Genomic DNA, 11,670 nt, shown 5'->3' on the forward strand with positions numbered 1-11,670 from the left:
GCCCGGCTGCTGCAAGTCCTTTGTGCGGAGTTTTGTTTTGTCTTCTGGGGCAAAGGCTCCCTCTGCCATTGCTCCTTTACAAACCAGCTCATCTGAAGGGCCGGTTAGTCACGGATTCCGAGTCATTGTGCAGAGATGGGATGTTTTCAGTGCCAGAGCTTCCAGCGACCTTTTAAATCCTGAGATGAAGATCCCAGGACATCCAGAGCTCTTCCTTACTGGATGCAGAGAGGGGGAGGGAGTGGGAAGTTCAAGGCTCTTTTTCATCTCTCTGCAGAGGCCCCTTTGGACAAGAATAGTAATAATAATAGTTTCCATATAAAGAGGACCTTTACATAATGCTGGGGCTTTATCAGTGTCATCTAATCAGCCAAAGTCCTATGCGGTATCATTATTGCCATTCTGCAGACAGGAAATTAAAGCTCTGGGGTAGGACCCTGCCTGCAGGCACAGATAAAATGAAAAATCAAGAATTCGCATTTCCCTCTGGATAATTCCAATGACTCCAGAGATGACCCTCAACACTCAGACCTCCTTTCTGATGCAGTCTCCAACTGGAACTGAGCCAGGCAGAATGGGCCTCCCTCAGGAACCAGGAGTACCATTATCAGAAGAAAGGGCTTGAAAGAATAGCTGATGACCCACACAGACCCCACAAAGAAAAGAAGTGCTACTGATGCAAGGTCCCAAAGGTGACAGGTGCCAGAATCAGTCATGCCAGTGCTCCAGGGCCTGGCCCAAAAAATGACATCATCTTCCCATAATGCACATGGGGCCTCTGGAACACATGGAAGCAGCTGAGAGCAGCAGGCTTGGTTTCTGGGTAGGATCAGATTTCAGTCGTGACCCCCAGGGCCACCACTAGCTATGGAATACCTTTGTTGAAATAAAAATTTTAGAAAGGAAAAAACATCCCCCCTTTGGGTATATAGCTGGTGGTAACTAAAGTAAGCATGTGCTGGATTTTAGTTCCCATATTTCTCCTTGGCAGTGTACATTCACACAGTATCTAATCCATTCACTCCCCTTAGGGCACAACAAACAATGACAGTAGCATATTTATCAAACTCCAGTTCTGGACTCACTTGAATGGCAAAACCAGCCCCAGTCCCCTTTTTGGACTATACAGGGCTTCAGGACAACATGATCCTCCAGAGTTCTGGTACAAGCCAGGAAGGGAAGACTGTATGGGAAAGGAAGGTAGGTGGTTTAGCAATTAAATAAACCTGTGAGAAACTCAGCCTCCACTTATGGAGCTGTTCATACATGTCATACTACTTCTGTTCCAAATCCTTGCTCATTGCATGTTGTTCTGGACTGCGTGCTTCTATGGAGGTAGATCCTAGGGATTCTCCTGGTCATGTCTGAACAGAGATTTACATTTATGTTTCTCAGAGTATATTACATGAGGATTTAGTGTTTGCAAATTGGAACATCTTGTGCATCTGGACAGCATGAAGCAGTCCTCCAGCACTGAATCAGGTCTGTGGCACTGACTAAATAAATGCCAGATGGAAAACTGGTTTCAACCTGGGCAGATGGTAGTAAATAGAACTAAATTCACGTTCAAAGGCAGGAGCATCCTGTTGAATTCAGCAATGCCTGGCATAATCTCAGGAGCAAGAAGTGATTCCTGCTACACATTTGCCAACCCTTTGTCACATCAAATTTCTGTAAATGCCTATTAAACTCTTCCCTCTTTTCCCCATAGCACAGGTGCCCACTCTCCTACACTCTCATCACTTGCTGTGTGCATTTCCTATCCATCTTTCCCATCCACCATATCCCTAGCACTTTCTCTCAGTAGGTTGCTTAATAAAAATGTATGAGATCAAAGAAAGATGATGTAGCTCATGGGAGACTTCTATGACACATCTTAGCAGAGTTATGACATTCTGTTTGTTCCCATAGGACCCATTCATATTGAATGACTGAATCTCTTCATTCAGAAAGTTTCCCTCTCTCTCCAAGTGTTTCTTCACCTCCTATACATCCTTCAAGTCTTTGTTCCCATCACAAAACACACTGATTTCACAAGTCCTAATCCAACATTCTTGGCTATATAGGCAGAAGAAAATGGTAAATGGTCATGCGGATTAGTTAGTTTTATTAAGACAGCTTTCTTAAGATTGCCTGATGTTTCTTTAATACTACTTCCTACCTTAAAAATTTATTTTATATCTATTGTCAAACAAATAGAACCATGACTTACATTGCTAATATTGTCTGGTTCTAATAATTCCATCAATTTCTAACTTTTAAAAAAACTTTTCTTTCTGAGAAAGGAAAAATGGGGATTTTTGTAGGTTGGATGTTAGAAAGGAAGCAGAATAGGCTAGAGATATGATTAGGGCTAGGGATTAGAAAAGCAGATTGGCCAACAAGGTCCTGGAGGCAGATAGGATATGGATTTGTTTTGAGCTGGACTGGAATACGTCTTTGGGGAGAGGAAGAATGAGGGGCAGGTGAAACACGTGAAGCCACGCAGAGGCTTCCATGAGAGGCAGCATTCTAGTTCAAAGGCATCTTTAATTCCCTTAAAACAGTAACCAAGGCTCTCAATGAGTTTGGTAGCAAGAAAGGACAGAGTCTTGCCAACAGCAAAGAGGGCTGTCAGTTCATTCACATGATAAACATCTGAGGCCTAGTTTATCAGACAGGATAGTCCAAAGGGTACAGCAAAGACCAGGATACACACACAGCCTGCCCTCACAAGCTTGTGACACAGTGATGTGGAAGAGGACCAGCCCCAGCTAAGTCAACCAGGCATCCCCACCAGCTCCAGACCCAGCCAAACTTGAGTGGGAACCAGGACAAAAGCCCCACCATAGAAATCACACATCAAGGGTGCCAGGAAAGGCTACACCACCTTGAGGACACAGGTACTTGTTGGCTCCCTGTAACCCCCACAGGAAACCATGGTGACCCTTAGGCCCACCTCTTAGTGAGGAGCAGACACCCCAGCCACTGACAGGATGAGTTTTGGCTGATCTAGGCACAGTATTTGCAGCTGAGAAAGCTAGATGTTATGCAGCTCAACAATAGGCTCAGAGTGTTCAGCAAGTAGTTGGCTTCCAACTCTGCCAGATGGGCATCATTATGACCCAAGCCTGGGCAGGAACTGAACGGCTCAGTCTGCTCTCTGGTACTCTTTTCTGCCAAAAGCCTGTCCCTAAATGGCAAGCAGTTTCTAGAGGTTTTGTTAGATCTATACAGACTCCCTTTCTTAATACGCTGTAAAATAAAACAAAATAAATGTGGTATGGTCACATTGGTCTTTTGTAAGCATAAGGAACTTTGTGTGGCACAATAAATAGGATTTTGACTTATCATAGTCTTCATTATTTGCTGTATGCTTAGTTTTCTAGGGCTGCAGCAATAGCATGCCAAAAACTGGTGGCTTAACACAACAGAAATGTATCGTCTCACAGTTCTGGAGGCTGGAGACCAAAATCAAGGCATCACAAGGGTTGTGCGCTCTCTCTCTCTCTCTCTCTCTCTCTCTCTCAAAGCTCTAAGGGAGAATCCTTCCCTGCCGCGTCCAGCACCGGGTGTTTGCTGGCAATCCTTGGTGTGCCTTGGCATGTTGATGAATCTCCCCAGTCACATAGCCATCTTCACACTTTCCTCCTTTTGTGTATGTGTCCAAATTTCCCATTTTTTTAATGACACGAGTCATATTGGATTAAATCCTACCCTAATGACCTCATTTTAAATTAATTACCAATGTAAAGACCCTATTTCCAGATAAAGTCACAGTTTGAGGTACTAGGCATTAGGCTTCAACATATCTTTGAGCAGGGTTACAATTTAACACATAACATCTATTATATCTATTGTAGGTAATAAATGGATCTTGAGCCCTTTGTCAGGAATCTGGCCACATATTTATTCTCTCCTCCTTCCCCCTTTTTATTTTTCCCTGTCCTTCTCTTCTCCTCTTCTCTTCTCTTCTCTTCTCTTCTCTTCTCATCTCATCTCTCTCTCCCCCACACCTTTAGTCTCCCTCTCCTGCCATCACAACTATGATTTTTTCAACTTGTAATTTTTTTAGGAACATCACCATTTGAAAGTGAAATAAACCGTCCATACCATTCATCAAGTAATTAAACCCTCTAGTGCTTTGTGACATCTCTTAGGTTATTTTATTATATTGTTTTTTCACTCCCACATTGACAGTGAACAAAGCATGTTCATGTACCTGTGCTGCAACTGCCAAACTCAATTTTAGACTCATTGTGGGGACAATTTCCAGTTATTGTTGATCTCACAGGGGAACAACCTGGCCATACTCTGTGGGCAGAGCAAATGGTTAAAGCATATCACTGATGTGCTCTGTGCCTGCCATCAAATATGCTGCTCTAAAAAATATAAGTTGGTTCTGTGGCCACTAGCCTTGTTTTTATTGCCACACACATAATTCCTGTCATAGTGGGGTCCCCATATAAAAGGTACTCTGTTCACACAGGTAGGTCCCTGACAAATGGTGGCAGATATTTACAGGGCCATTTGACAGCACTGAGATGAAACTCAAATGAGGAGATGAGTGCAAAGTTCCTTTTTCAATGGAAAAGCCTCATCCAAATCGACCAGAAATCATTGATGATGCACTGTGTTCCAGAGAGAGGGTGGAATGTCGAGGTGCTGTAGCGTAGCATGTAAAGCTGTTGCCTGTGATGCCAGCATTCCATATGGGCACCAAGTCATGGATGCTCCACTTCCAATCCAGTTCCCTGATAATGGCCTGGGAAAAGTAGTGGATGATGGCCCAAGATCTTGGACTCCTGCCACCCACATGGGAGACCAAGCTCCTAGTCTCTTGCTGTGTGATGTCATATGCCACCTTGTGACACTGACAGCAAGAAGGTCTTCAATCAAGTCTGAACCAATGGGCAACAAGGGATCTTGAGACTATAGACCTCCAGAACCCTGAGCCAAAGTAAACCTGTTTTCTTTATAAAGTATTTTGCCTCAGGAATTCCATTATAATACTGAAAAGCTGACTAATACACGGGTACTTCACAGAGTTTGTGGGAAAATGGAAGTAAAAGAAAAATTTGGGGGCAAAAATTTCAAAAGTCATGCAATTTTTTTGTAATATATATTTGCATATTTTAAAGATCCCCTCTCGTAGGCATGGCCTTCATAATTTTTTGCACCAAAATGAACTTTTATTTCCATTTTTCTACAAAGCTTTTGAAGTATGTCCTACACAGGGACTTCAGCGTTTGTTGGTGTGTGAAATTTTCAATGCTACAACTGGAATTGTTGGTCACCCTAAGACGCAAAATAGTTAAAGGTTAAGTAGCAGGTGATGAGGCAGGTGGGAGTATAGATTTTTTTTCTAAGAACTTTGATTGTCAAAAGAAGAGAGTAGCACCCAGAGAGGGAAACATGGTTGAGAGTTTTCACTCTCACATTCCCCTTCATTCTTGATTGTTTAAATCATCACTAGCATGAGAGGAAAAAGTGAGGAGAGAGGGTGATACTAAAGATACAGGAGAATAAGGATAATACAGGCAGCAACATCTTGTCCTCAGAGGAGCAGGATCCTGAACCATGAGGGCAAGAGAAGGTCCTGCCAGTTAGGAAAAAAATCATGTGGAAATGTGAGGGTGGAGAGAAAGAGGAGGATTACAACAGACGATCTCTGTCTTGTCAAGATGGGGAAGTGAAGAGAGGAATATGAAGAAAACTTGAATGGAGATTGGCAACGTTTGGGAAACCCAGAGTATGTGAGAGACACTAAAGCATTCCAGGCACAGGGAATGTCCAGCTGAGATGGAAATCATGACAGTGAGGCACAAAGGTGTATCTATTATTACCAAACAGGCCAGGATCCCCAGGGTATTAGCCCATTTTCTGTTGCTATGACAAAAAGCTGAGGCTGGATACTCTATAAAGAAAACAATGTTAGCTCACAGTACTGGAGGTTCAAGAATATAACACCGGCATCTGTTCGGCTCTGGTGAGGGCCTTCTGCCTACATCACAAAATGGGAGAATGTGCAAGACAGGGAAGTCACATGGCAAGTCAGCCAGCCAGAGGGATTCAGGGACCATGCTGGCTCTCTTTATGACAACTAGTTCCTGCAGGACTCACCAGGATCACCTGAGAATTACATTAATCTTGCCCAAGGCCAGCACCCCCAATGACATAATCGACTTCCACTAGGCTGCATCTCTGAAAGTCCTTGCACACACTATGGACCAATTTTCTAATCACAGGAATCTTTGGGGGACACTCTCAAACCATACCCAAATCATAGAACCTACCTTACACAAAGTCATGCCACTAGAAGCATTTTATAATGTGTTTCTGGTCTTGAAAAATATTTACCATTGCACTTAAAAGAAATTCTCTATGTATAATTATATGGATAATGATATGACTAAGTAAGATATTAAAATATTTTTCTAATAGGGGCAGGTATTCAGTACAGCAGTTAGGATATTCACATCCCAAGTCAGAGTGCCTGGATTTGTGTCCTGACTCCACTTATGATTGCAGCTTCCTACTAATGCACATTCTGGGAGGTAGCAGGTGAAGGCCCAAGAACTGGGGTCCTTGCAACCCATCTGGGAGACTCAGATTAAGTTCCCAGCTCCCAGCTTCAGCCTTTCCCAACTGTGAATATTATAGATATTTGGAAAGTGAACCAGCAGATGGAAGATCTCTGTCTCTCAAACAAATAAAAATAAAGAATTAATGGGACTGGCATTGTTGCATAGTGGGTTAAGCACAGCCTGAGACACCAGCATTCTAAATAGGTGGCAATGCAAGTCCTAGTTGCTCCACTTCTGTTCTAGCTCCCTGTTAACGTGCCTGGAAAAGCAGTGAAAGATGGTTCAAGTACTTGGGCCCCTACCATTCATGTGGAAGACTGGGATGAAGCTCCTGGCTCTTGGCTTAGGCCTGAGCCAGCCCTGGCCATTGCAGCTGTTTGGGGAGTGAGCCAGCAGCTAAGATATCTCTCTCTCTCTCTCTCTCTCTCTCTCTCTTTCAACTCTGTATGTGTGTGTGTGTGTGTGTACTTTGCCTTTCAAATAAATAATAAATCTTAAAAAAAATTAAGTGAAGTAAGGTATGTAGAAGTGCTAGGTACCCAAAGACACAACATATGTATTTGCATTGCATAGTGCTTTTCAACTGACAGTAATTTTGCCTCCTAAGGAACATGTTATGGGGATATAGTTGACTATCACAAGAAAGGCCAAGGATGCTGCTAAATATTCTATTCCATTCAAGACAACTCCCACAGCAAAGAATTATAAGGCCCAGGGGCCAGCATTGTAGCATAGTGGGTAAAGGTATGGACACGGGCATCCCTTATGGGTACCAGTTTGTTTCTCAGCTGCTCCACTTCTGACCCAGCTCCCTGCTAATGGCCTGTGAAGAACAGTGGAAGATGGCCCAAGTGGTTGGGCCCTGCCACCCACATGGGAGACCAGGATGAGGCTCCTGGCTCCTGGATTCAGCCTGGCCCAGCTCCGGCCATTGCAGCCATTTAGGGGGTAAACCAGCTGATAGACAATCTCTCTCTCTCTCTCTCTCTCTCTCTTCCGCTTTCTCTCTCTGTAACTCCGCCTTTCAAATAAATAAATAAATCTTTTACAAAAAGAGTTATAGGGCCCACAATGTCAGTAGTGCTGAGGCTGAGAATCCTTGCTAGTAGCTAAAGCAGAAGACTGGGAACCATACACACTTACAAAGCATGGCAGAGCCTCGCAAGTAACATATAGGTCTTGGTGCTAGAATACCTGCAGATACGGATCTTGGACTCACTATCTGTTTTCAACAAGTTATTTAACCTGTTTGTGCCTCAGTTTCCAAATGTAGAGAATAGCACTCAACTCATGGGTCTGTTAGGAGGCTCCACAAGTTGGTACTTAACTCAAAGTCTGGCACACAAAAGAGGCAGGGTTGGTATTATTAATGAAAGGCATGGCAAGCAAGATACTGGGAGAAAGATATCTTGCTTTACTGAATGAGGTAAGAAGGAACAGGGAAATTAAGAAATATTATAATGACAATAGTGCCTTAGTAACAGGATTATTAATGTTTTCCTACTGTGAAATTCTACCCTGGATTGTACTCATCATAAAGCAATTTAGCTAAATTAAATGATTGTTGAGTAACATTCTCTTAGCACAATGGAATTCATCATTTCTCACCCCACTGAAAGAAATTCAATAGACACCAGGTTTCCGGAGTGGCCCAAATTCTCTTGATCATTAACAAGATTCATTGCTCTATTTCCTGTGGTGCTTTCTTAAGAACTTTTATTCACAAGAAAGTGATTTAATGATAGCATTTAATATTGCATCAACCATTGCTAGACACCCATTTGTTTTTTCACAGATTCTTTCTGAAAATATCACATTACTTTTGTGCAGACATCAGTGGGGTTTCGGACTTTCTCACATCTAGACACTCTTACTCCCTCCTCAGCAGCCTTAAGCAGAGACAGCCTCTCCTTTGCCTCATAGCCAGCGAGTTACCTCTCCCTTATACTTCCTGGGTGTTGGTCTCTGTGCATTTTACTGGCAGGACTGCAATAAGGGGCTCCCTCTTCCTGCTCCAGCAACTCACTTCCCACCCAGTCTTTCCACTCCTGCCTCTCAACCATCCTGATGGTGCCATGTGTCTCCTCTGCCACACTCACGGCTGGTTAAAATATTTCTGTAACTTCTACCCCCCACCCCAATCTCCCTCAGATAAGAGCCGACTCTTCTCTCCAGGTCCTTTCAAATTTCACTCATCAAACCTGCTATTCAAGAACAGAGAGACTCCTTTAGAAATGTCAAGCCTTTCACCATTCCCATAGCAGGAAGACTCTGGGTACAGAGAGAAAGGAAGCTCCAAGAAGCAGAGACAGATGGAAGTGGGTAAGGTGGAAGAGGGGAGAGAAGGAAAAGAAGTAGACAACTTGAAGAGAAAAGGCAATCATGGGGCAAATACATGATCCAAAAAAGAGCAAGAGGATTAGCATTCCTAATTGCTTCTCTATGTAGAAACCACATCCAGTGTTACATCAAACAGTATATGTTTACCTGCAGAACCAACCAAGCACTACCGCAGTCTCCAGGCATTTTATGTATTTACTCTGTGAGCCTTCCAACAATCTGTGAAGAAGTGAGAAGTGGAGAAACAGTGCCATCTCCACCGTCTCAGGTAAGAAAACTTGGTTGCAAAGAGGTGACAACACTCAGTATCTCCCCTCTCAAAATAGCTGGAACATGGGAGAAAAGAGGGAAACAGACCCCAAGCTTGCCAAATTTAAGTCTCAGAGATTTGTAAGAAAAGCAGACAAAAGCATCGGAGACAGCAGTGACAGTCCAGAGAAGGAAAGTAAGTCATTGCCCTGATAAGAGCAGAAAGAAATGCAAGAAAGAAGGGAGCAGAAAAAAACTTGCTAGGAAGAGTGCCAGACTGAAGGACAGACACAAGCAAGGACCAGCACACGGGAGGAAAGCGGTGGCTCACCGCGGGTCTGGGTCTCACTTCCTCAGCAGCGCACTCACCTAGCAAGGCGGAGACCGCATGGAAAACCACCTAGGAAAACACGCAAGGCAAAGACAACGTATCTCTGCTCCATTCTTTTCAACGTAGGCTTTAATTCATAATGCACTCGGGGAGAAAGATCGGGAGGGCCCGGGTCAACATTTAGAAGGGGTACGTATACTAAATACACGGGCCTTTGCTGAAAAGTTGTTGAAGCCACCCTAAACCCTGTCTTGGTATTTTTTATCTCGTCGGGTCCAATAAGCACCTACGGACGGCTTTAAGAGAAAAACAAATAAAAATAGCTGGAGGCTGAGATTAAAACTCCCAACTCCTCTGAATCTCATTTTTCGTAAGTTTCTTTTATTAACTGAATATCCTTTCCATGTTCATTTCCCGTCGTTCTTTGGGCTGAGGAGAGCCCCATCAGGCCCGCGCTGCACACCGCAGTGCTAGCAGGAGGGAAGGGCGCCCCGCAGTCAGTCCCGGCGCGCCCCCTCCTCCCCGGGCGCCCCTTCCCACACGCCGTCGGGCCTCCAGAGGCTGGAGTAGGTCGAGCGGCCATAGCCCGCGCTGTAATCGTAGGACACTTGGTGAGACGGCGGCGGCGGAGGCAGGGCGCAGTCCGGAAAGAAGGGGGCGAAAGAGGCCAAATGGCCCGGCCCGTCCTCCCCGCCGGCAGAGTCCGCGGCGGCGGGGTACAGGAGACGCAAGGGCTCGTTCAAGGTCAAGCCGCCACGGGGGGCAGCCAGGGCCGGCTTCTTGCTCTGGGGACAGCCCGGGGCGCTCCAGGTCTCGGAGTACAGTAGGCTCCCCACCATCGCGGGCGGAGGCTCGAAGAGGCCGGGCTCCAGCTCTGGGGTCGCTCGCAGCACTGCTCCTCCACCGGGGAACACGTCGAGTGGCTCGGCGGCGAGCAGCACGCCCGCTTCTGTGCCGGCGCTGCCGTAGTCTGGCCCCAGCAACTCGAAGAACTCCGCGGCCTCTGCCCCTTTCTCTAGGTCGCCCAAGCTCACACCCGGCGCCGACGGGCCGCACCCGCCGCCACCTGCCCGGGACGGCTCCGTGAAGAAAGACGGGGGTAGGTTGCGGGCCCGCAGTGGGACCTTCCTGGCGCCCGGGGCCACTGTGCCCCCCACGGGGCCGGTCGCGTCCTCCCCGGCGCCCACTGCGCCCGCTCCACTGAGCCCAGCCGCCGGCGAAGCCACCGCGCTTCCCGCCGGCTCCGCGGCCCCAGGGACGTGGCGCAGCGAGTCGAAAAGCGCGGCCAGACTCCGGCTCTGCAGGCTGGCGGCCGCCGCGGCCTGTGACGCCTCTCGCCGCGGGGCGGCCTTGCCGTGGGCCGGAGCCGCGACAGTCGGAGCGCCAGGCGGCCGTTTGGCGGGTGTGTCGGCCGCGCTCGGGGAGGGCGGGCCCGGGGGCGCGGCGCCCATGAGGCCGCTGCAGCGCTTGATCTGCTTCTGCAGGTACTTGCGATGGTTCACCTTCCGCTTGGACTTGCCCGGCTTGTCGAGCGCCAGTTTGATGTTGCTGGACGCCGAGTCGATGAAGCTAAGCAGGTCGCGTGTGGCCTCTCGCACGTCCCCGCCCTCGGCTCCAGACAGCAGCGCGCCCGCCGGCGCCCCAGTCTCATCGTCCTCGAAACAGCAGCCCTTGTCGAGGGCTCCGAAGGCGCCCCCGAGCCCGTCCGGGGAGCCCCCGAATCCGAAGGGCACGAAGGGGTGCGTGCTGAGGAGCGCCGCCTGCACCGCCATCGCAGCGGCTCCCGGGCGGTCTGCAGCGCTGCCCGTGCGCCCCCGGCCGGCTCCCGCCCCGGCGCGACCCGCTCGGCGCAGCCTCCTCGCTCCGGGCCCGGCTCGCAGCGCGGCCTCCCGGGGGAGCTCATTAGGTCTTGTAAGCGAGGGGCGGAGGGAGGGAGCGCGGGGCGACCGCCCCGGTGGCGGAGGGGAGGGGCTTACTTAGCCTGGTTGGGTTCGGCGGGGGTCGCTTTTCTACTTTTCCAGGCTTTCTCAAGCTCATCGCCTTAACCCTTTCGCTTCCCTTCAGCCCGCTAACTCCAGTCTCCAGCGGAGAGGAGGTGGCCCATCCTCAAGTTCCAGTTCACGTCCTACACAATCACACCTTGGTGTGGGGAGACGGTTCCTGGGGCAGGAAGAGCAGGAGTTA

General features: G+C 47.7%; 1 protein-coding gene across 1 annotated transcript; it reads right to left on the bottom strand.

Annotated features, from left to right (window-relative positions):
* Positions 1-9,597: 9,597 nt before the first annotated feature.
* Positions 9,598-11,397, bottom strand: FAM181B (family with sequence similarity 181 member B). The gene has a single exon (XM_051850480.2). It carries the CDS (start codon positions 11,256-11,258, stop codon positions 9,984-9,986), a length of 1,275 nt encoding a protein of 424 aa, XP_051706440.1. The 5' UTR covers positions 11,259-11,397; the 3' UTR covers positions 9,598-9,983.
* Positions 11,398-11,670: the final 273 nt, after the last annotated feature.

Source organism: Oryctolagus cuniculus, chromosome 1, assembly GCF_964237555.1.
Source record: "Oryctolagus cuniculus chromosome 1, mOryCun1.1, whole genome shotgun sequence".
Classification (NCBI taxonomy): Eukaryota; Metazoa; Chordata; class Mammalia; order Lagomorpha; family Leporidae; genus Oryctolagus; species Oryctolagus cuniculus.

Excerpts from the sequence above, each read along its gene's own strand:
- FAM181B (XM_051850480.2), bottom strand. The coding sequence starts at position 11,258 with ATGGCGGTGCAGGCGGCGCTCCTCAGCACGCACCCCTTCGTGCCCTTC.